The sequence below is a fragment of the Leptidea sinapis genome, chromosome 2 (genome assembly GCF_905404315.1).
Source record: "Leptidea sinapis chromosome 2, ilLepSina1.1, whole genome shotgun sequence".
Classification (NCBI taxonomy): domain Eukaryota; kingdom Metazoa; phylum Arthropoda; class Insecta; order Lepidoptera; family Pieridae; genus Leptidea; species Leptidea sinapis.
Genome location: NC_066266.1, coordinates 22,171,925 through 22,199,087, shown reverse-complemented (window position 1 = coordinate 22,199,087; position 27,163 = coordinate 22,171,925). Strand labels below are relative to the sequence as shown.

At 34.8% G+C, this 27,163-nt stretch overlaps 1 protein-coding gene across 1 annotated transcript; it reads left to right on the top strand.

Moving 5' to 3' along the window:
• Positions 1-27,120, top strand: LOC126973717 (PHD finger protein 7-like). Its single transcript, XM_050821051.1, has 9 exons — positions 1-317; positions 8,526-8,627; positions 9,359-9,483; positions 11,155-11,261; positions 11,742-11,857; positions 15,549-15,655; positions 17,344-17,460; positions 23,609-23,664; positions 27,008-27,120. Exons 1-9 carry the CDS (start codon positions 159-161, stop codon positions 27,118-27,120), a joined length of 1,002 nt encoding a protein of 333 aa, XP_050677008.1. The 5' UTR covers positions 1-158.
• The last annotated feature ends 43 nt before the right edge of the window (positions 27,121-27,163 follow it).

Genomic DNA, 27,163 nt, shown 5'->3' with positions numbered 1-27,163 from the left:
TAGAAAAATAAAAATGAAGACTTGGCTGTATGGGCTTTTGACCCCTTTGCCTGTCCAGATGGACGAACAGAACCAAAAAAAAAATCTCTTTGATTGTAATTTACATTTTCCCGCCGAATGTGACAGTGAATTGTGAAAGCTTCTCAATCACTAACAAAATGGCCTCAAGACTCTTTATTAAAAAACCTAAACACTTATTAGCTAAAATAGCAAATGAAATAGCTCCATGTGCATTTTGTCAGAGAGAAGTGGACGATGAACTCTTGTATGGAAAGTTGTATTCATTTGGAGATATTCACTGTCATTACTTTTGTGTGGTAAGTTTGATCTTGTTTATAACCATTGTTTATGACTGGTTTTGATATATCTTTTTTTAAGCGGCAATGATTGATAATATTATGTTGTTCTTGGTTTAATATATATAATTTTTTATTAATATAATAAAGATCAAATTCAAATTAGTAATTTTATTTAATACATAACACTGTTGTATTCCCTTAAACCCATAAATATCAGTTACATACATAACGTTTCCGTATTATTGTTATTTGATAGAAGTGATAAGACATAAATATTGTTTTTATTATTGGAACAAAAAAACTTTAATCTATATCATTGTCTGGTAACCCATAACACAGGCTTTATATGCTTAACTTGGGGGCAAGATAATTTGTGCAAAAGTGTGTGTCAATATTATAAACAGCCTTATAGGAGAGGTGGACTTTTTTCTTTTTCAAAGACAAAGTTCTTTATTAGCAAGAACCATTTATAGCAAAATTTGAAATCATTCAAAATCATTAGCGAAGACATCCACCGTTGGACAAAGGCCTCCCACAAAGATTTCCACAACAATCAGTCCTGCGCTGCCCTCATCCAACCTATTCCAGCGATCTTGCCCAGATTATCGGTCCATCTTGTGGGGGCCTACCAACACTGCTTCTTCCGGTAAGTGGTGGCCATTTGATAACTCAATGGCCACCTGTCCGTTGAACTATGTGCCCTGCCCAGTGCCACATCAGTTTCGCAATGATTAGGACTATGTCGGTAACTTTGGTTCTCCTACGGATCTCGTAATTTCTGATTCGATCTCGCAGGGCAACTCCTCATCATGCCAAGTTATTGAAAAATATGTACTGCTGAGTAAAAGTAGTGTTTTAAAGCAGTATGAAAAAGAATGAACTTCATCTCTAAATTTTGCAGCATAGGGGTTTTTTTATTGAAGTAAAACTTCCTTAGGTGTGACTTGGGGGTAACTCAGAATATTTTTCTGATAGAAGTAACATTACTACTCCTGGCAGAAAAAAGTCGATTGAAACAATTTTTAACCATTAAAATTTAATGGTTTAAAAAATTGTTTCAAATTGCTCAGTAACATCTTCTGAAAATCTCCAAGTATATTTGTTAATTTACGACTACTTTGTAATAAATAATAAGTAAAAGTTCTCAGTCTGACGTTTGCAATGTTTGTTAATTTTTCTTCGTCCATCGGACAGGCAAAAGGTCCGAGCCCATACAGCCATATTTGTTAATATTCAATAACAATGTTATATGTATTGTCTCTGCTTACCCCAACAGGAACAAGGCCTGAGTGTGTGTGTGTGAGTGTATGTGTGATATTAATAATTTAATTATTTTTATTCAGTTATTTAATAATAATATAATCTAGGCTTTAATTTAATGGTATAAATTAAATTCTCTTGGCTTTCAACTTATTAAGAATATTTGTTATATACTGGATGTCCTAGAATAGGTGGGACAACCAAGGGCAAACGGAAATAACATATTTTGCCTATGAGCTTTCAGATAAGCAAAAGAAGTATATATATGTATCTGTTAATAATTCCTTAAGTTAATTATAATTAAGTTTTACTTCAATCGGGCTTCAAGCTTACACACACACACTTTTTGTTTAACCATTGCATTTCATATCCCATAACTTTCTGTATTGTTCATAATCCTCTATGCCGCACAGTTGCATCTCTAGTCCAAACTTTTTTACCTGGCAACTTTAAACATTATTTACCTAATATCTTGCATAGCAATTTTAAACTTTATTTACCTAAAATCTTGATAAGCAACTTTAAACTTTATTTATCTAAAATCTTGCTTAGCAATTTTGAAATTTTTTTACCTAAAATCTTGCTTAGCAACTTTAAAACTTTATTTATCTAAAATCTTGCTTAGCAATTTTGAAATTTATTTACCTAAAATCTTGCTTAGCAATTTTGAAATTTATTTACCTAAAATCTTGCTTAGCAATTTTGAAATTTATTTACCTAAAATCTTGCTTAGCAACTTTAAAACTTTATTTACCTATAATCTTGCTTAGCAATTTTGAACTTTGTTTACTAAATTTTGCAATGCAGCAATGAACGTAAGCACATTGCAATATTATTCCAGACTGCTAGAAATTCAGCCACAGATCGCACCTTTAGGGTAAGTCGTTAAGGAGTTCCATTGATCATCATATTTTACTACGACAATTACTTGACGATAATGATGTTATGGGTGACTCAAATATCCGAATAGCATAAAAAATATTCGGCCTGGTATAGTTGATCCTAAGAATTGAAGAGTTTCGTTACTTTATCATGGATATCATAAGCAAAACCTAATCAAACTACCTTTGAAGTATTCTATTTTTTCTAGTGGCTTCTGTGGAAGGGTCACCACAACTTGCCAATGTCACATTTCAGTAGACCACCAAGCTTATGATGATGAGTGTGTCATTTGATCGGTATTAACGAATTTACTAGTGATTATAGTAATGACCAGAATTGAAACAGATTTGTTTTCTTATTATACCTGAAACAAATATACATGCTGTTAGATTATATTGGACAAACATTGATAATATTACTTATATAAAACATTTATTACGGGCGATTTCAGGAGGTATAAAATTCGAAAATTTGTTGCACACATACAGCAAATTTATTACTTATAGTTTTCTCATGTTTGCCACTGTCAGAACTGGGCCATTTGCAATGGAACCACACGGGAAGCACCAGCCTTCAAATAAAAAGGAATTATCAAAATTGGTTCACCCAGTTGAAAGTTCTGAGTTAACAAACATAAATAAAACATACTCACGAATTGAAAACCTCCTTATTTTTTGTAATTGGTTAAAAGGAGCAACTCTATTGTTTTAATTTCTGATTGTGTCCCATTCAGACAAGCGGGTCTTGTTCAATAATGGTACCATATTTAATGAAAAAATATTCGTTTTTATTTAATTACCTAGGCTTTTTGCATATCTATGTTATATAAATAAAATAACCGTACCGATGATACATCACACCATCTTTTTGAGTAGTTAATGTTTTATTTAAGCACTTTTTATAGCACACTTAGGCTTGTTAATTGACACACAGTTGACACACGACTAAGGAGAATAGTGTGCTTACATTGGCTTTAAGCACACTTTTGCCATTCCGTTATCAGTCTGCGAATGATATGTCCATATGTATAGAACATCATTGCTCAGCAACTCTAAACTTATTGTACCTAAAATCTTGCCTAGCAACTTTAATTTTTTATTTGCAAGCAAAATAAGCAGCAAGTTTCTGCCAGAAGATTCAAAACTGCATACAAAAAATATAAAAAGCAAACAGTGTATGTTTTTTTATTAGTCTACTACTAGAATTGAACTAGTATTGAATTAACAAAACCCATAAGATGTTTTGTATTGTATAGAATTTTTTTAGTGTTGGAGTGTGAGTTACAGGTTCAAAGTCTCTCTTAATAATAACTTAATAACTTTTATTTCTCACCAACAACCAAAATTACAATATAGCGAAAACTTAAAAATACAGGGGATACATAAGTTTAGGTTGTGGATCGCTGGTGCCTGTGGTAGGTAATAAAATACCTGTATTACTGGTCACCAGGATTCCACTTTTACACAGTGACTAAAAAGCTTGAAATTCCAAAGGATAGAGGTAAATGTGTGTGTGTGTGTGTGTGTGTGTGTGTGTGTGACACGTCGCTCTTGACACATACCAATGAACAAACATTTATAACTCAAAGTTGCAACCATTCAGAATGGAGTATAAAGTATTTTCTTTGATTAACACAAGTGTTACATATTTATATAAAACACTTCTAAAAGGAAAATTTATTGAATTAGGCGTTACTTTGCGGAAATCCATAATTATACAAATGATTTAAGTTTTCTTTAGTGTTAATTCCGCCAATATTTGTTTTTAAAACAATTTGACACGTGTTTCGCCTCTACACGAGTAACACATGTATTTGTAACTGTGTTTTTCATTACATTTTGTGTATAAGTTACATTTTTATTACTATTTTAGCTAACCCGATATTTAATGATCTATCCAGGTCTAATTTTACAGTCCCTCTGAGATAAAATGTTACATAAAAGAATACAAAAAGGTAACTTGTATGCAAAAACTAATATAAAACACAGTTTTTAATTACAAAGGTTTTAATCCTGTACCTCTTTAAACAACATATGGTGAAGGAAAATATTGCAATTTTTTAAAGATTATATGTAAGTAGCTCACCCGACAGATGATGTTCTGTTAAGGCGACACTAAATCCCGGCGACCTTGAGCGATATGAGTTGAGCGTATTCTTGCTTCGAAAATGTAACATTTTAACAGGCACAAACAATTTAATTGCTTACAATCCTCATTATTGATTACTAATCTGAATAAATGTACCTACATAAAAAAAAGTAAAAGCTACAAAAACAACTTTTATGAGAGAAGTATACTAAGCAAATGCATCATTCCGAGAAAAAACTTGTTTAACTTCAAAGAAAACTGGTAGTTCATAATGGTACTGGAGTGTTATCTTTAACCAACAGCAAGCATTAGCAACCTACAAGTAAGACGTAAGGGTATGTGTAACAGGATAAAGTAGTGTTCATAGCTCCAAATGCTATATTTTCACCACAAAACTTGTCTAGAAACACCTTGAATGTGTGTTTTCTGTTTAACCTTCGCCTTAAAAGAAAAGAAATATGATAGATGTTGGGAATGATAATATACTCTAAAGCCATTGGTAATATGCAATCAATCTTAATGAGTTAAAAAAAGAAACAAAATCGTATTTCCGAATGATTTTATAATATGTAGTAATAAAATGATAAGGATTATTATCATATTTGTGTAAACATATTTGTGTAATCTACAATTTTATTAATGCCAATTTTTTAAAGTATTAAAATGTGTATGGTTTGTTATCTTTAAGAGATGACATATGCCCTTGCGAACTTTTTCTGTAGACATGTATACAATACAAATTTCCTCCATACAATTGTTTTGTTATATCTCAAACGGCTTTGACAGTCTTTTTATTGACAGCTTTTTTTTTCCGACATCTCCAACAGATATCATTATTGTATACAAAAATGTAGAGAAAAACTTAACAAATCATATACTAAAACCTTGAACCACGCTATCCATTGGTGAAAACAGCATGAAAATCGGTGCAGTAGTTATTGAGTTTTGTGAACAAACAGAAACAGCCGAGGACTTTGTTTTATAACATGTTATTGACTAAAACACTCAAAATGGTACACTCTAGTCATTATTTTGCAGAAAACAGTGCATAAATTTGCTTATGAATACCTAAATAATAATAATATAATATTGACACACTCTTACACAAATTATCTTGCCCCAAACTAGGCATAGCCTGTATAGGTCACAAGACAATGATATATTTAAAACAATATACTTACTTAAACATACATATAAATATCTATGACTCGGACACAAACATTCATTCATCATATAAATGATTGCACCTACCAGGTTTCAAACCCGGGACCTCTAGCTTAGTAGTCAGGGTCACTACTGGGCTATAAGGGTCGTCTTAAATGCTTCTGTTTTGTTATTTAACATTGGATATTCCTAATTGTCTGAAGCAGCCAGTCTGTATGAAGATTATCTTGGGAAAAACTATTCCTGTTAAAAGTATTATAATGAAGGTATTTCACATTAAAAAAAATGCAACAGCTGATGTAAATATATTTCACGTTTCTGCAAGCCATTACATACAATTCCCAGCAGTTTACCTGTACTGTAATTATGTTTTGACCAGTGAGTTTACCAGTGGGAGGCTCCTTTGTACAGGATGGCGGCTAGATTATGGGTACCACAACGGTACCTATTTCTGCCGTTAAGCAGCAATATGTACACATTACTGTGTTTCGGTCTGAAGGGTGCCGTAGCTAGTGAAATTGCTGGGCAAACGAGACTTAACATCTTATGTCTCAAGGTGACGAGCGCAATTGTAGTGCTACTCAGGTAGTTTAGGTAGTCATTCTTAGGTTTTTCAAGAATCCTGAGCTCAGCTTAACGCCCTGCTCGTCTCGTCCCTTCTTTTCATAAAAAAACGGAGATGAGGGTGGAGATGTCTATGAAAGGTGATATCTCACTGGCATCAACACACTTCAGGTTCAACTGTTTATGAGTTAGGATGGTTTTGTATTATACTATAGAATATGTAATACAAGAATAAGTAAAACAAGTAAAAGTCTCACTCCGCAAAATCAATTAAAGGAATAGGGCCTCTTGCGGCCATACAATAAGGTGTAATTCAGATCGCACAGCACTATTAACCTACATTTTTATTCACCTATGAGTTGCTTCTCTTTCTATCACATGACTCTCACCTCTTCTGACGACATTAGGGTTGACTTCATCACCTAAAACTGTACTACCTAGTATAAGGTCATCATATAAAAATAGCTCAGTTTTTGTATAATATAAATATGTATGTAATTGTAATTTTAAATCAATATTCTTTCGTTGTCATACTTATTTAGTATGGGAAATAAATAGGTAGCTACCATGAATGGTAATTTCGTTATAATAATAATCACTTTAAATTAGATTGTTTCAGCGTCTTTATGAAGCTAAAAAATATAATTTTGAATTTCCGTGACCTTTTATATGCTTTGCTTTTTTTATTTTTCTTTTAAATAATCGGTCGGACCGGTAAAAAAAAAAGTGAAAAACAAAGATCGTTAAAGTAAGCAAGGACTTACGGTCCCTACTGAATAGCCTGTCTGTAGAGGCCGCAGTGCGTACTTACGACTTCGATACCTACACGGAGAGTGAGACAGGCTTGGTTATACTTAGAAGCTAAAACTAAACAATAAAATAGTTTACTACCAAAATAAATGAATATGCCAATATTAATTTATTGGTGTACTCGGTAAGGCGAGACAGTACTTCACTAAAAGCCACCGCCTGCAACTTTTTAAGGCGCAAATTCGGCCTCACATGGAGTACTGTTCTCACCTTTGGGTGGGTGCTCCTTAGTACCAGCTTCTTCTATTTGACCGCATACAACGAAGAGCGGCTCGAATCATCGACGATCAAGTCATCTCCGATCGGCTTAATTCTTTGGCATTGTGTAGAGATGTGGGTTCTCCCTGCATCTTCTACCGCATTTAACAGGGAGTGCTCAGAGGAGCTGTTCGGGTTGATTTGAGTTCGAGTTCATCGCACCACCGGACATTACGTGCAAAGTACCACCCGCATCACGTAGACATCTGGCATTCCACAATCGCGCGTTTTGTTAGAAATTTCTTGCCTCGCACAGCCACTTTGTGGATTCAATTACCGGCTGAGGTTTTCCCGAACAGATACGACTTAGGGACCTTCAAGAAAAAAGCATACTCTCACCTTAAAAGCCGGCAACGCATTTCTTGACACACCTGTTGTTGCGGATGTCCATGGGCGGTTGCCTCATCTCTCCCCATACCGTGAGCCTCTTGCCCGTTTGCCCCCTCTAATATAAAAAAAATATGATGTAAATTATTACTTCTGTGTTGTTGTTATTCCAAAGCACTGCTTTCAATAACAGAAATGCGATTGAAGCACTATCATTTAGCAGGAATCACCTATCCATACTCACCAGGATGCTAACTGGGCACTGTCGCTTAAACAAGCATCTCCGTGTGGTTGGAATAAAAAACGAAAGAACTTGCAGATTTTGCCTAGAGGCCGATGAAACGCCTCTTCATCTCCTATGCAATTGCGGCCCACTAATGCATAAGCGTAACACCATCCTTGGCGATTATACCCTATTCCCAGATTCTGTTTGCAATACTCGCGTCAAGAAGATACTGCGGTTCACAAACGCGGCAGGGCTTGACGACAAGGTATAAGAAAATTTATTGAATTAGGCGTTACTTTGCGGAAATCCATAATTATACAAATGATTTAAGTTTTTTGATTTATAACAAAATTTTCTTGATTTAATTTACTTGTAAAGAAGTAAAAACATGTTTATCTGAAGTGTTTTGGTTATATGTGGTACAAGATGGTTTTTTGAAAAGAGACGAAATTTGATATCTAACGGCCATATCTTGTTGACTTCTAACACACGCCACTTCTGAATCTACTGCCAATGTATCAAGGGTTTTTTGGTTAAGATATATAGCCACCTTCGGCAAATAATAATAATAAATACTGTGTTGTTTCATTTATTGTGAATTATGTTGTGTGATTTTGAAGAATATAGAACTTTATGTTTGTTTCCAGTTGTTATCTTGCTGCCTGCTTCAAAAAGGTGATGATGTGGATGGTCTGTTTGGTTTCCTGTACCCAGACGTCCTTGTGGAAATTGAAAGAAGTAAAAAGCATGTAAGTGTGTCAAATTACTTTGCATTGTAATTAATAATCTTAATGTGATCTCATTTATACTTAGGCCAACGAGACAAGATAAATAATGTAAACAAACTGAGTTATATTGTCATAAATACGGCTGATTCGCGATACGCGATACGATTAGTAGAAATAAGGCCTTTTTTATTTTTATTTACGTTATTTACTACTTACTATATGTATACTTCTGTAATGTGCCCTGTTATGTAAGGTGCCCTCCAAAAATAACGTCATACGTCAAGGGGGAGGAAGGGGTTCGGCGAAGTGTGACGTTGTGCGACAAGGCCTTGTGTCCCAAATTTTGTGACAGTTTTTCAATTTTTTTTTTATATCTAAGTATTACCACCCCCAATATTTAATTACATACTTAAGAAAAATAAAATAAAAACAGTTGCAACTCTGTCTACGTGAATATAAAGTTTAATTTTCACGACTCACGAGTCGACAGCCTTTGATTAATACCGCCTTGTCGTGATTTCTTTTGATTCTCTTCATTCGATCATTGACTTTCGCCGAGTGAACAACGCCACACACTTTTAAAATGAACAAAAAAGTAATTTAGGTTATATTCAATGAAATTAGTGTGACGTTAATTATGGATTCGACTCGACCTTCTTTACCTTAGAATTAATCCAGGAAAGCCTTCAGCAGCAATAACATATTATTAATTGGAACCTGCAGAATTTAATAAATGATATTTTTTTTTACAGAAATGTTCCTACTGCCACCAGGAGGGAGCCTCACTGGGATGTTCGGTGAAAAAGTGCAAGAAGCAGTTCCATCTGCCCTGCGGCAGGGAGAAGAATGCCTTGTCTATGTTCTATGGCAATTACAAGTAAGCAAATTGTTGTACTTGCAGTTGGGGCAAGTGCCCAGGGCGGCAAATTTTTTAGGGCAGTAAAATTTTGGAAGTGAAAAAAATTTATTTTTGTCTTATCAAGATTGCTCAATATAATAAATTAATTCTGTTAATTAATAATTTTTGGTTTAATTGATAATTCAAGAAATTCAATTTATCCATTAAATAAATAAAAACGATTTAATCAATTTATTTCCTTGGAGTTTCAAAATAATAATAGATTTTTTTATTTTCTGGAATTAAAGAAATTTATTTAGAATTTTTTTTTGGTAAAGTTTCTGCAATAAATTTGTTGTTTTAGTTTTGAAAAATAAAATATATAAACTGTAAGTTTAAGTAAAATTACAGTATTGGGGCAGATTTTTTTCCGGTGCCCAGGGGCGGCATTAAGTTTAAATCCTGTCTGTAGCTACAGGTAACTCGCGAGTTGATTGCAGAGTACAGGAATACGATAGTGCTGTTACCTAATGGGTTGGACTTAGTATGCCGTTGCACGAATTAATTAGGAAGTAAAAAATATTGTAGTTGATAGAGACTTATTCGTCATCAATTCTAATTTTTACACTAAAACTGCTAGAACCCAGAGTTGGAAAGCCGGTAAAAAAATTATATTTCTTATATTTCCTATAATGTTTATAATGTTCCTGTGTTCTGTGTTTTATTGACCTGTTTAACCCGTTGTAATTTTTTTCATTATATTCTTGAAAACTGTGCATTACCTTGTAATTCACAGATTAGTAGCACTTTAATCATGGACCACAGCTCTATCAACTATAATTTATAAAAATTGGTTAGGTTAGGTTCACTCAAAGTGAAGAAATGTGATAGAAGAATTTTAGTCGGTATTGGTCTTCAAACCGCACCCTACATACAAGATCAATACTACCACGATCTTATGATACGTAATAGTATTTTTCCTTCAGAAAAAAAACACACAAACATACAAAATATATGACCATAATTTGTTTAGTTTATATTCTTATACCACAGTGTCTGAAGATGAAGGTTTTTAACCAGTGTGTGCTGCCAGACTTACGGTACGCAGATGTGGTCACTAACTTTGGGCTTTATGAAAAAGCTCATGGTCGCTCAGAGGGCAATGGAGAGGGCTCTGCTCGGAATTTCCCTGCGAGATCGAATCAGAAATGAGGAGGTTCGTAGGAGAACCAAAGTTACCGACAATGATTGCGAAACTGAATTGGCAGCGGGCAGGGCACATAGTTCAACGGACAGATGGCCGTTGGGGCAGTAAAGTCCTCGAATGGCGACCACGTACCGGAAGACGCAGTGTTGGTGGGGCCCCCACAAGATGGATCGACGATCTGGTCAAGATCGCCGGAATATGTTGGATGAGGGCAGCGCAGGACCAATCGTTGATTAAATCTTTGGGGGAGTCCAGCAGTGAACGTTTTCAGGCTGATGATGATAATGATATTCTTAAAAATCTAGATTTGGTTGTATCGAAATATTATTTAAAATAAGAACCCGACTGAGTTTCTTGCGCCCGTTCTTTTCAGGTCGAGACATTAATTTCCGAATGGGTGGTAGTTTTTGACGTTCAATAATTGATTTCATATTAACCTATTTTGAAAAAAAAAATTGAATTTGTATTGAAAGTCTTAGTTTTACGCTAAGCTGTGGTTTCAGATCATACTGCCAACAGCATGCTCCAAAACAGACAATTAATGCTGAGATTATGGAGAAAGTTAAAGAAAGACGGAAGAAATTAAGAGCGGGGCTACACGAAGGTGATGGTAAGGCATTCAAAACACAATTTAAAATTAAAAAATTAATTTACCCTCCATCTTATGACATAAAAATCACATTTAACATGAATTTTTACATTACAGCCAAAATTTTATGAGAGTAAATTTCTAATCTAGTATAGAGTGAAGTGCTATCTCCTTTAGAATTATTAATTCTAGAATTGATTATTCTTTCAGAATTATTTATTTATTTATTAGGCACTTCAACAGAATACATATTAACAGGGTTTTTAGATAGTAGTTTGACTTAAATCCGGCTCGAAGGACCACAATGTTCGGAGCTGGGGTAAATTATAAAGATAGGGATAATTATTTACTAAAATATTAATATGGAAGGCTGCTCCTTCTAGAAGTTAGCTGTCTGGAATGTCTGGCCAATATTGTACGCAAAATGGACCCAACTTATTTGTTTAATTGCGAAAACAGGAACACCTTTACGATACCATACCAAGTCGATGCTAATTCCAGATAATGAAATCTTGTGCGTGATTTGCTACGAGGCGGTAGACTCTTTCCCTACGCCGAACACTTTCTGGCCGCCATGCTGCGCGCGAGACGCATGGTTCCACAGGTCATGCTTACAGGTAACTATTGACAACTCGGAACGGATCACCTACGGCAGGTGATCACTCGCTTGCAGCTCTACTAAATAATGCGGTATAATATTTAATATTGATATACTTGTAATAATTATATATACAATAATATAAGAAAATAGTAGGTGATATTATACTCAATGTAAAAAATTCTAAAAAATCATTGTTGTTGTGTCCTGTTCTTATAACTATTTAAACTAACTAGACTAATTCTAGTAGGCTTCATTAGATACATAATAGCTTTAAGGGTAAATGTATACACTTCTACAATAAAGTCCCAGCCACTGTTCAGGCATTATCTATAAATAAATTTAAATGTTTTATAAAAAAATGGCTCTGTCGTAAATCCTATTACTCCACTGCTGAATATCTAAATGATCGGACAGCCTGGGACTAGATTGTGATTATTTTATAGCGATAGAAATGATTGTACAATATTGTATATTTTTATTGAAAAGAGCGCAAAAAAAAAGGATGCTGGGAGAGTTTCTTGCGCCGCTTCTTCTCTCTCAGAGCGCCATTTGTTTCCGAAGCGGTAGTAGTATCTAGTAGTTATTAGTAATGAGTATCAAAAATAATTCTAAAGGAATCAATTTTGAGAAAATAAATGCCTTTTATGCCTTTTTAAATTTTCATAATAAGTATTTAATTTATGAAACTGTTTTGTCTTCTAGTTTATGTATATTTGTAACCCAACTATAGTAAAAGACTGTTTTGTTCCTGAATAAATAAATATTGACATATATATGATAATATTGACACACTCTTCCACAAATTATCTTGCCTCAAACTAGACATAGCCTGTATTATGGATACAAGACAACGATATATTTAATACAATATACTTACTTAAACATACATAAATACACATAAACATCCAACACCCGGGAACAAACATTCATATTCATCGTATAAATGATTGCACCTACTGGGATTCGAACCAGGGACCTTCTAGCTTAGTAGTCAGGGTCACTAACCATTCAGCTATATCGGTCGTCATTTATATTGGTTGTATTTAAAATGTTCTTTATTATATTTTTTTTTAATGAAAATAAGGGACAAGACGAGCAGGACGTTCAGCTGATGGTAATTGATACGCCCTGCCCATTACAATGCAGTGCCGCTTAGGATTCTTGAAACCCCCAAAAATTCTAAGCGGCACTACAACTGCGCCTGTCACCTTGAGACAAGATATTAAGTCTCATTTGCCCAGTAATTTCACTAGCTACGGCGCCCTTCAGACCGAAACACAGTAATGCTTACACATAACTGCTTCACGGCAGAAATAGGCGCCGTTGTGGTACCAATAATCTAGCCGGCATCCTGTGCAAAGGAGCCTCCCACTGGTATTTATATATTTCTACAAACGTAAGGAATAATTATTGAAAGTGAAAACTTATTTTGGCGCGCCGCACGCACATTTTTCGGCTGATCCGTCACGCTCAGAGGTGAAATATCTGTCGCACTGCTCAGCGGGCCTACCATAAACTCTTATTGCGATTCAATTGACAACCTAAAATGAGCTGCTTTGCTAGTTCGTACCACGACGTGATTAGAGCTATGTAATTTAGGTTGTCGTCAAATCAACTCATTAAATCGCAATGATGTCAATTGAATGTCAAAAATCATATCAACTGAATCGCAAACTGATTTAGTTCGTTCATTCATTCGTACCATGAGGTGTTATTTCAACCTAAACTGGATAGCGTATTTGTCAAAGTGACCGATTCGAAAAAAGTTGCTACTTCCTTAGAGGAAAGTGAATCGTGTTGTTAATAACATTTAAAAAATAGTGAAAATATAGAAAAGAAAAATTTTATTGATTAAAGTTGAGATGAGAATACTTGAAAATAAAAACCAAAATGAAAATACTACAGACGATGCAGTAAGGGGCCGGGCTATAGCCTGTTCGCAAGAACAAATAAAAAAAAATGTACTTTGTGGTCCTGTCAAATTAAACATCAATGGAGGTGCGTTCATAACTCGTTATTTTTACGAAAACACATAAGCAAACATTTAATTTGTAATTCAAAGAACTATATTTATTTATATTACTATTATTTAATAAGTATAAAAAAGGGCTTAATGGTTTATAATTTGACGCATTTGCGCAATTTTAAAATGTATTTTTAGTATTTCCTACGCAATAAAAAACCGCTAAAATCGTATCATTTTAGGTTTCGAAACGCAATTTTATTTCGTTCATTCTTCATAAGCGATCCAAACGCCATTCAGTAAAAGGCACTTCATGGTACGAATTTTAGTGATTCAGTTTGGGTACCTAAACTGAACTGTATCGGATTCGCATCGCTTATTAAAAGTTGATGGTAGGCACAGTCACATATCACACATTTATAAGTCATAACGTCAGGCTGCACTTCGCTGCTGAACGGTGAAAAGCTCGATCGGGTGAACTCGGGACCGCCGAGTGTATCCGAGCGAGAAAGATACAGTCAGCTGCTCTGTGTGGCTGTGTTTAGTATATTCAATCAATTTAATTTGTGATTATTAATTGAATAAAAGAATTATAACTTTTGCGCACACAGACACACACACACACACACACACAAAACACACACACACTCAGAATACATAACCGCTCGCGATAAATGGGAGAAGACAGTAGGTACAAGCATTACATCTGATTACCTCATCAGCGTCATGCTTACTTCTGAAGTAGCCTGGGATGCAACCAGTGCATACGCCACAGAAATACTAAAAGATTTGCGTAGGTTATAGAGGGCAAGAAAAGCCACTGCAGTAAATTTATAGTTTTTTTAGTTGGAGATAGCAAAAGCTAGATTCTCCCCCCGTGAAGAACAGTCTTGCGGCGATTCCATGGGGACTAGGGAGATAGAAGAAAAGGCGGTTTTTCAGTCGGTATTAGTCTTCATACCGAGATCAATACGACCCTCAGAAAATAAAACACACACACACACACACATTCTTGTTTTATCTCTAAATTACACTTATAGTTAGAAAGTTTTTCAAATTCAAATATTTTTATTCAAAATAGGATGTGACATCACTTATTGAAAGTCACAAACTACCACCCATTCCAAAATGAATGCCTCAGACCTGAGAAGAACGGGCGCAACAAACTCAGTGGGCTTTTTTTTTCATCGAAAAAAATATGTTTAGAAAGTAATATTGTACAATTAAACTTATTATTTAATAGCATGAGGGCGGTCTTAAGAATGACATTTATGTTATAGTAACCTTTACCACACAAACGTTTTAACAATTCTTTTGAATAAATTTGTTTTGGATCTTGTTGTAAAAGCATATAAGGACTCCGCGCCGTGATATTAGCAAGTGAAGCACCTTTATGCTAGTGTGTGTGCGGTTACTGGGGATACTAGTTACACAATTTTTTCTCCCTTAAATAATCATATATGGCCACAAATACTTATATAGTATCGTTTTTACACTTTTTCACAGCGCACGACGGCATTTTTAAAATATTTTATTGCGACGCAAACTGATCTGTCACAGACGATGGCAAATCTCATAATCGGGGCCGATCGGCTTGTATTAGTGTAAGTGTGTGCGTGCGGCTATGTATATACACGTTTACCGGCTTGTTTTTGTGCCTCACTGTTATGTAAGGTGACACGGAGTCCTTATTTTTTTACTCGTCCGTTACATAAGCAGGCTTAAATCCAACTGAATGTTTCAGCGGATGGCTTTGAGTGCCGGCATGCATTATCTCAAATGTCCTCTATGCAACGCCAAAGAGCAGTTCTACGACGCGGTCATCAAGCAAGGATACTACGTTCCAGACCGGTATGGAAACTTTTCTATAACAAATTTTTATGACAGTAAGGGACGAGACGAGCAGGACATTCCGCTGATGGTAATTAAAAACATCACATTACAATACAGTGCCGCTCAGGATTCTTGAAAAACCCAAAAATTCTGAGCGGCACTACAAATGCGCTCGTCACCTTGAGACATAAGATGTTAAATCTCATTTGCCCAGTAATTTCACTAGCTACGGCGCTCTTCAGACCGAAACAGAATAATGCTTACACATTACTGCTTCACAGAATAAGGTGCCGTTGTAGTACTCATAATCTAGCCGGCATCCTGTGCGAAGTAGCCTCCCACTGGTTAAATCTGTAAAAATCATAAAGTTAACACCAGGAACAAACATATACCAGTTATGGCTACTACTCGGTTAAGTTGAGTTACTAAGTCTTTTATTGGGCGATGTATATGCTTCAACAATATAGAGGTAGTCAACAGTGTCGAGGTGAAATTAGTTAAAATGCTCAGGTCAACTGTCTTTTGAGCTGTGAAAGATATCAAACTTCTATGTTTAAAAAAATCCATCCGATTATGCCCCCTAAAACACATATATCGACTAATGACCCGACAGACGTTGTTGTGTACATAATAAATAAATTACAAATTTTATATGAATTTGTCAATAATATTTCTAACATCAAATGAAATTCTTTCACAGCAGAACGGTTTGAACCGTACGTCAGTAAATTCTCTCATAGAAAATATGCCCATACAAAATAAATATTGGAAAAAAAATAATTATGGGTCCCAAATCGAAATAAAAATAATCTCTCAAGTTGGACTAAACTGCACTCCTTGAAGTAATCCCCATTAATTATTAACAAACACTAAAATGTAAAAAATTCAAAAAAAAAACTACAATATTATTTATTTAGACTAATTAAAAATTAGAACACATTATTATAAACTAAAATATTAAAGGTAAAGGTGTATTAAATTAAATTTTTAGTTGATATTTTTCAGTTTTTGAAGTCGGTTTTTTTAAACGTAGTTTTTTTTATATAATACTAGCTGACCCGACAGACGTCCTGTAGATAATAAAAAAAATACTGTTTTATACGAATTTGCCAATAATATTTCAAAACATCAAGAATTATTGCATAAAAAATTATCCCTGCTGTTATAATGAAATTGTTTCACAGCGAAACTGTTAAACCGTGCGTTACTAAATTCTCTCATAGAAAATATGTCCATACAAAACAAATATTGAAAATAAAAATAATTATGGGTCCCAAAACGAAATAAAAACTATCCTATCTTTCAAGTTAGACTAAACTGCACTCCATGAAGTAATCCCCATTAAAATCCATTCATTAGGTTAGGAGTCCATCGCGGACAAACAACGTGTCACGTAATTTATATATATTAAGATGTAGTGGATATTGTTTTCTCAAGTCTAACGGCGACAACAGTCGACATAAGTAAGGATTCCTGTAGCGACGCGTATGCTTATTTTCTTCTAAACTTTTTTGTTTATGGAATAGGAGGACAAACGAGCGTACGGGTCACCTGGTGTTAAGTGATCACCGCCGCCCACATTCTCTTGCAACACCAGAACAATCACAAGAGCGGCCTTTATACGTAGTTTTTTTTTATAAACAAGTGATCACCCGGCAAACGTATGACGTATACGGTATTTTTTTAAATAAAGTGATCACTTTCAGAGACGCAGCGTGGGAGTTGGAACAGAACGCGTTCTCGGAGATCTACGAACGGAATATATCTTGTGGATGGAGTGAGTGTGTGTGTCCCTCCGGAAGAGACTACGATGTTGAGAACGGGTGAGTGATACAAGATATCAATATATTAAAATAAAGTCCGCAAGACCGTAGGGACATATTAAATTTATTGTAGTTTTCACCGGTTCGCGTCACCGACATGCTCATGACTGGCCCATGCGATAACGAGCGAATCGTCACTAGTTGTTTTAATAATTTTCGTTTCTGCATTAAAAATTTTCTTACGGTGCGAAATAGCCGCGTGGCGTGATAGCATCGTGCGCTGCTCAGAGGCCCGCTCCCACATAAAGTGAGTGCAGTGTAGTGACGTCACGGCAGCGCCTGACCCAGATTGAATCACGAGTTAGTGTGCCATAAATAATCAATTCAAATCATAAAATATTTGTAAAAATATTGGTAAATTGCATTACACTTGAAATATGTAATTTTATCATACAGCTCGTTCGGAATGCAGATTTACTTGGAGAAGAACGAGCAAGAAACTCTAATGCTGCTCTTTTCAAAACACAATAGTTATTAGAGGTTCTTATTTTCAATTAAATTTACAAATAACTTAATTAATTAATAAGTAAAAACATAGTTATAGTTATTGAGTACATACTTAAAGTACAATACAGGAGATGAATCAATCCACACATACCGTAATAGTTATTTATGCAACTGTTGTGTAATAAGGGGTATTAAAATACGAAAGTGGGCTTATAATAGTATCACATGAGTGCTTTAATACCTAATTATGAACAGTTGCATACAAGACTTTATCTACACCCATAATATGAACCCTCAATGAATGATTATGAAACAGTTAGCTTACTGCTAACATTAAAAAAGCCAGTCCTAGTAACCATTACATCATCCAAACGAGTGTTGTAATGAAAACGGATGTTGTACTGAATTTTATTACAACACTCGTTTGGATGATGTAATGGTTACTAGGACATAGGGTGTTTTAATGTTGGCAATAAGCTAACGGTTTTAGAATCGTTAATAGAGGATTTAAAGCATGGGTTTAGATAAATAAAATAAAGGTATTATATGAGCATTTTACTAGCTAATAAAAAATATATATATAATACTTTAAAAAAAATGATTGTATGGTTTTATGAAACCACGGTAACAGTGAAACTTTTTTTCACATTATAGTAATATAACTAAAAATTTTTGGAATAATATTCCAATAAGGGTATAAAAATTTTCATCGCTTTATCAATCTTAATTTTATACTTTGAAAACTGGATTGATAATAATAAAAGTAGACTAAGTCTCCAACTAATATTTTTAATTTGTCTTAGCCGTGGTTAAAAATATTGATTGAAAAGGATTAAAAATGATGAAATTTGAATACTTTCACTTCTTTTTCATGTATATATAGGTATACAGCTTACATGGGGTGACTGATTCCCAATACTTTTCAATCAATATTTTTAATCAGGGAGAGTACGACATACATAATACTTAACAATTATTTATATTATATACACATATTAAAAACAAACAAAATAGCGTGTAGCACTGGCACAAATGAGCAATAGTCATATATATACACTACACGGTCAGCTGCTGCGAACTATAGGCGCCGCCCGACCGTCACGCGACATGCAACACACAGACGAAAAAGTTTGAGACGATGCAATAAAAGTTTCACTTTAACAAGTCTGACAGGAAGTTAGTTGCTAATTTGACTTTTGCAGAATGGGACGCTACACGCTTGAACAAAATTGGGAAATAATTAAATAAAGTTTCACTTTAAAAATATATATTGTGTGTTTCAGGCCGTGGGATATAAGGCTTTGCGTGCTATGCGGTAGCGTGGGTGCGCACACCTTCTGTGCGGGCACGGAGCTATATGTATGCGGCGCGTGTAGTACCGCCGCGCCCGTAGACCCCACCCACCTCGCGGCCCTTAACGCAAGTGAGTTACCATCGGTATTGGAACAATGACACGAAAATACCACTGGATAGGCCGTTCCATATGTTTGACAGCAATTTTTTTTGGGCCTATTTGAAGCGCCACTCGCGAGCGTCCAGAGAACTAATTTTGACGTATAATACAAATGGCTGCAAAGGAACGTATACTACTCTGATGTATTTTTGTATTTTGAATTAATTTCGGTCGTTTTCCGTGTTATTTATGCTTCAAGAATCAACGTAATAAAGTACATATTTATTTTTGTAAATAGTTTTCCTATTAATGTTTGCTTAGCTGCGGCTGTCATCGCTAGTTTTAGTACCGCAGACTCTCGCTACATGGCCAACAGCGCCAAAATGGCGGATATCGAACAGGCACAAAAGAAATTGATAGCCTCCAGTCCAGTGGTAAATAGTAGAGGTTAGTGTATTGGAACCATACTGCGATGCGTGCGATATATTTTATTATTTTTTTATTTAGGAAACAAACAATTTTTCACAAAATATAGTAAAATTTAAATTAAGCACAAACTTTAAATTACAACGCAAAAGGTTTTCTTAATATATATAAATTACGTGACACGTTGTTTGTCCGCGATGGACTCCTAAACTAATGAACGGATTTTAATGGGGATTACTTCATGGAGTGCAGTTTTAGTCCAACTTGAGAGATAGGATAGTTTTTATTTTGATCTGGCCCCCATAATTATTTTTATTTTCAATATTTGTTTTGTATGGACATTATTTCCAATGAGAGAATTTAGTGACGCACGGTTTGACAGTTCCGCTGTGAAACAATTTCATTATAACAACAGGGAGCATTTTATACGAAATAATTCTTGATGTTTTGAAATATTATTGGCAAATTCCTATAAACAGTATTATTTTTTTATTATCTACAGAACAATGTCTGTCATGTCAGCTAGTTTAAATATATTTCACAAATGTGAGTTGGTGTCACGAGGGATTTTGTGCTTAACCTCTCGAAGAGAAGGTTGGAGTCAATATGGTTATTTAAAATCTTATAAAGGAGTGAAGAATCAAAAAAGGTACGTCTATGTCGGCGATAAGCCAGGGTTTTCTCGATCATGGTCCATCACAGTGAAATAACACACTAATAATTTCTTAGTTTTATCACTCACAATTACTTGTATAGAATTCAACTTGAACTGAACAGTCTTTACATGAAACAACCGCTTTTATAGCTACCTTACAATAGATAAAATTGAATAAACATTAGTAAGTAAGAAGATGGCGCTGCAAGCAAGTTTCGAAATGGAATTAAGAAAGTCTAAATGCAATAGAATAATAAAGTTTGATACAGAATAATGAGATTAATTCTAATACAAATTAATTTAAACATTTACACCGTAAATTAAGTATTTTAACAATAAATGAAACATCAAACATCTTAGAAACATTCAAACAGTCAAAACAGTGTCTATTAAATATCAGACCTTAATAAATAAATAATTAAATCCTATATATTTCAGTTATATCTACAACAATTATATTCATTTTAATGATAAACTAAAATATAAATATCAATAGTTGCCAACTATTGCCGGTAGGTGGCAATTTGCGCCAATATCTACATTGCAGGGTTTGCAATTTGTGTTCAGCAGCAGTAGTTTTGTAGTCAGTGAAAATATTTCCAGTACGATACTCCAGAGATTTTAGAAATTTATTTTGAATTTTCTCTATTCTAGGTATATATATGTACATATACAACTTAGTAATGTGGGCTCCAGACCACAGACCTAAACTCCAAAATACTGCGAACGTAAGCAAAATATAAATTTTTTATTGTGTTGACATTTTTAAAGGGCTTTCCTGGGAAAGACTAGACTAGATTAGACTGGTCTAATAATCATTCCAAGCTGTTCGACCATGCTGTCGATATGGTAATTAAAATAAAGTTTGCAATCAAGACCCCAAGATCCCTTATAACATCAATCCGCTTGACCACAACACCAAAGATATTATATTTGAAAACTATAGGGTTATGTTTTCGAAATACCCCCTTATTCATAATAGTCTGCTAACTTAAAGCATTGCTAATTCTCACTCTGTCTTCTTCTATTGACCTAAGTCAGAATGAGAAAAAACACTGCTAAGCGGCTGTTTAAAGTTAGCGGACCATTATGAATAAGGGGGTAAAGATTTTTCATATGGCACAAAAAATACTATCTTTAGATTTAACAATTTTTTATTTGTGAAATCTGAAGACGATTGTATTTTTTGCGTTCCAGCGAGGTACAGAGATAATCTGGCCGTGTAGTACATGAGTTATTTGTGCTGAGTGCCGCATCGTTCATATATATATATTTTTTTTTAAATAAATTTCAGTGTCGCTGCCCGAACCGAGCCAGAGCACAAGAGCTCACGGGCCGGTGATGCCATGCAGAATGTCACTGAGGCGAACCAAGCCGAGACTTTTGAGAAATAATAATGTGTAAGTGAAAACTTATGAATATAATTCAAATTCAAATATTTTTATTCAAAATAGGATATAATATTAAATCAAATCAAAATCACTTTATTCACGTATGTCACGGAAATGACACTTATGAATGTCAAAAATCAAAATTGACTAATAATAGTAACTAATAATGTATTTTTTATATAATTAATTGTACAATATCCTATAATGTTACTCTGCCCTTACAGGATGTCGCATATGATAAATCAAATCAAAATCACTTTATTATAGGTCACGGAAATGACACCTATGAATGTCAAAAAATATTTTTTCTTATTGAATCTACCACTACTTGGGTTGAGCTAATGAGAAGAAGTAGCAAGAAACTCATTGCCACTCTTTTATATCAAGATTTACATTTACATCGATTTACAAATCATTTCAATTACAATATAATATGTAAAATGATGCAACAAACATACTCAAACGTCAAATAGTCAATTTCTTTGAAAATATCACTTATTGAACGTCGAGAACTACCGCCCACTCGATATAGACTGCCTCGGATTTGAGAAGAACGGGCGCAAGAAACACAGCGGGCTTATTCTTTTCTTTAATAATATCGTAACAGTATAACTTATTATTTAAATAGCCTGAGGACGGTCGCTCCATTCCGAATCTGTGGTAAAAAGGCATAAAAGGCATTTACTTTCTCAAAATTTATTCCTTTAGAATTATTTTTGATGTCAGTTCTAATATACCAGATACTACTACCGCTTCGGAAACAAATGGCGCTCTGAGAGAGAAAAAATGGCGCAAGAAACTCTCCCAGCATTCTTTTTTTTGCGCTCTTTTTAATAAAAATATACAATATTGTACTGTCATTGCTATTGCTATAAAATAATCATAATCTAGTCCCAGGCTGTCCGATCACTTAGATATTCAGCTGTGGAGTAATAGGACTTACGACAGACCCATTTTTTAATAAAACATTTAAATTTATTTATAGATAATGCCTGAACAGTGGCTGGAACTTTATTATAGAAGTGTATACATTTACCCTTAAGGGATTATGTATCTTATGAAGCCTACTAGAATTAGTTACAAGCAATCACTTATTTCTAGTGTTATAATAATGAAAATGACTATTAAGAGCAAAAAGGTGACGATCTTTGGGAACGTATATAAAATATTTATACATGTACTGACAATTAACAGTCATAATATTTGTATATTTGGTACCATTAAGAAAGTCTAGCAGATTCGTATAATATTATCAAGAATATATTGAGATGCAACAGATAAAATGTTTATTTATACAATTTTGCTCTCCATTATTATTTAGGGCCTAGATTATAAATTCAAATTCAAATATTTTTATTCAAAATAGGATGTGACATCACTTATTGAAAGTCAAAAAACTACCACCCATTCCAAAATGAATGCCTCAGACCTGAGAAGAATGGGCCCAACAAACTCAGCGGGCTTTTTTTTGTCATCGAATAAATATGTTTACAAAGTAATATTGTACAATTAAACTTATTATTTAATAGCCTGAGGGCGGTCACTCCATTCCCAATCTGTGGTATCATTAAGAAAGTCATTTATGTTATAGTAACCTTTACCACATAAATAGCGCGAATAGCTCTCTTCTGCAGCACAAAGATGGTATTAATATCGGCAGCGTTGCCCTATAGCAATAACGATAGGACACAATACTATGGAAATAACTAAAGTAAACTAATAAACGTTACTGAAACATATTAAAACGTACAAAAGTTTGATTCAAATCGGCTTAGCATTTTAGGAGTTCAGCGGCAAACACAGTTAAAATATAACGTATTTGTATTTTATTTTCAGGCCATCAGGTTCTGGTGCTACATTCCAAAGCACCACAATTGTGTATGAAGATAAAGGTAAATTAATATATGTGTTGTGTAATAATATTAAATAATTTACTACTAGAAATTTCAGCCGATAATTCCACGGACAAGTAAAAAAGGAAGGACTCCGTGTCACCTTACATGGCAGTGAGGCACCAAAACAAGCCGGTAAACGTGTTAATACATAGCCCCACAAATACAAGCCGATCGGCCGCCATTATGAGATTTGCCATCGTCTGTGACAGATCAGTTTGCGTCGCAATAAAATATTTTTCAAATGCCGTCGTGCGTTGTTAAAATAGTGTAAAAATAATACTATAAAAGTATTTGGGGTTATATGATTATTTAAGGGAGAAAAAATTGTGTAACTGGTATACTCCGTAACCGCACACACACTAGCATAAAGGTGCTTCACTTGCTCATATCACGGCGTGGAGTCCTTCTTTTTTACTAGTCCGTGGATAATTCACAAATTTGTGCCAAAATTTATGAACAATGCGGTTCTCGTACCAATGCCTCTCGGATTCCGTCCGAGTGCTCTTACCAACTGAGCCAACCGTGCGAGTAACGCATTGATTATAAATGCATGTCTTGTTCCACTCTCAGGTTGTGGCTCCATCTACAGTTGATAACCTGCTCAACCCCAATAATTGCATATTAGGAAATTGAATTGAGATGTCGTTTTTGTAAATCAAAACAGTTTTTTAAGTGATATCCCTCACTTCTCGGATTAAATAGACAAATTTAATTTGTGCCCGAGACTCGTGGGCTGGAGTCCCGCATTGGCAATGGATTTGTGTTCATCATCAGCCGAAAGACGTATACTGCTGGACATAGGCCTCTCTTAAAGACCGCCATGACGATCGGTCTTGCGCTGCCCTCATCCAACGTATTCCGGCGATCTTGACCAGATCGTCGGACCATCTTATGGGGGGCCTACCAACACCGCGTCTTCCGGTAGTCTCCATTCGAGGACTTTACTGCACCAATGGCCATCTGTCCGTCGAACTATGTGCCCTGCCCACTGCCACTTCAGTTTCGCAAACATTTGTGTATTTAGGAAAATTTATTGAATTTGCCGTTACTATTCTTTCTTGCGTGTAAGAAATAATCATCCCGATAAATCACATTTCGCGAAACATTTATTTGACATATACTCGGAAACTATAATTGTTTTAATATTTAACATACCTGTAAAAATGGATTCCTCTTAAATATGTTGGAACTATGAGAAATTATAAAACACAGAAATACCATGTTTCAATGAACAAAGAAATTTGGTCTCTTCACCGCTGTTACGTATCTCTTACGTCACAACAGCCTACCAATCACAGCGCGCCAAATCATGAGACGAGGATATCTGATAATTTTTATGTATTTTCAGAGCACTCAGAGAACACGTTGGCAAGTCGCTCGGAATTGAATCTGAAAACGCCAATCACGACCGACAGAGTCAGGAACCAATCACCGCTCAAGAACCAGGAGACGTCGATCTGGTCACCGATCAAACTGTTGGAGGAATGTCTGGCTGAGAAATTGAACGGTGAGAGATGTGTTTATTTAAAATGCCTGTCAGCTGTTGAGGTGAATGCTAACCTAACAAGACAGCCACATAGTCTAGTTTCGAAACATTGTCCTAAAACAACACTATTTCTTAAAAATCGCCAAAAAATGTGTGTAATAGTTATTTATGCAACTGTTGTGTAATAAGGGGTATTAAAACACGAATGTGGGTTTATGATAATAGTATCACATGAGTGTTTTAATACCTAATTATCAACAGTTGCATACAAGACTTTATCAACGCCCAGAATTTGAATCCTCTAAAAGATACTGAAACAGCTTACTACTAACATTAAAACAGCCAGTCCTAGTAGTAACCTAATATCATCCATTACTGATTATATAGAAATAAACTAAGTATTGTTGCGTAGCAACCCTTCGAAGTATATGACGAGAGTTGTCAAACTTCAAGACATTGTTAGTTTCAACAGCTCCGTCAGCATTACTCGTAGCTCAGCGGAAAAGTGTTTACTTTAGACGCTGTAGACCCGGGTTCGATACACCTACCAGTGTATGGATTTTTTTGGGTTTTGTGAAGTTAAAGGAAATTTCTAGTTAGTTCAGGATCAAATCGAACAGAAAAAAAGGGATGGAAAATGTGTAAGCAGGATAAAAATAGTTAAAAGAATTTTCTAGTACAATTTAAATTTAAAGATGGAATGGGAGAATCATTTTGAAAATAGAACGGATCCGGGGGTATATAAGCCGTACTAAGCGTGGCCTACGGCAGTTCTAGTTCTGACTCGAAAGTATAAAGAAGAAGTAGTGAAAAGTGGAAGTGTTCCAAGAGGAAGAAGATAGAAGAGACTTAGTGTTCAGTGCGGTGTGACGCGTTGAAGGTACCGCCGCCCACAAGAGGAACAGCGGCAGACCGGCGAAGTGCAAGTTCAGAAAAAGTGAACGCAAATAAAGACTCGTTCCTATAAGCGGAGTATTATTTCCAATCCCTGACCCACTCCCGTGTCAGTATTAATGAAAGAATTACTTATTTTAGTAGTAATTTACATTTTGTATAGTGCAATTATTAAAATTCACTTGAATAATATGTTTCTTTTGTGGTACCCATAATCTAGCCGGCATCATGTATCGGAGCTGGTCACAAATTTAATTAATTATAAGTTCTTATAACTTCTTAATAACAATTAAAAGGCACAAAAGGCATTATTTTTCTCAAAATTGATTCCTTTAGAATTCTTTTTGATGTCATTTCTAATATACTAGATACTACTACCGCTTCGAAAACAAATGGCGCTCTGAGAGAGAAGAAGCGGCGCAAGAAACTCTCCCAGCATTCCTTTTTTGCGCTCTTTTAAATAAAAATATACAATATTGTACTGTAATTGGTATTGCCATAAAATAATCGTAATCTAGTCCCAGGCTGTCCGATCACTAAGATAAGGTAAGATTATACATAATAGCTTTAAGAATAAATGTATACAATTTTATAATAAAGTCCCAGCCACTGTTCAGGTATTATCTATAAATAAATTTAAATGTTTTATAAAAAAAAATGGCTATGTCGTAAATCCAACTACTCCACTGCTGTATATCTAAATGATCGGACAACCTGGGACTAGATTATGCATATTTTGTAGCGATAGAAATGACAGTACAATATTGTATATTTTTATTGAAAAGAGCGCAAAAAAAGAATGCTGGGAGAGTTTCTTGCGCCGCTTCTTCTCTCTCGGAGCGCCATTTGTTTCCGAAGCGGTAGCAGTATCTAGTATATTAGAAATGACACCAAAAAGAATTCTAAAGGAATCAATTTTGAGAAAATAAATGCCTTTTATAACATCATAACTCCTTTCAGGTAAGAAAGAGCTAAATAATTTCGTGTTGGATTCTGCTCCGGTGATAGAAGAAATGAAGAAAATCTTTAAGAAACCCAAGCCGTTGGTTGCCAAGAAGAAAATTATTGCGTAAGTCTTTAAAATAATGACCTTGTGGAGATTAAATCAAAATTAAT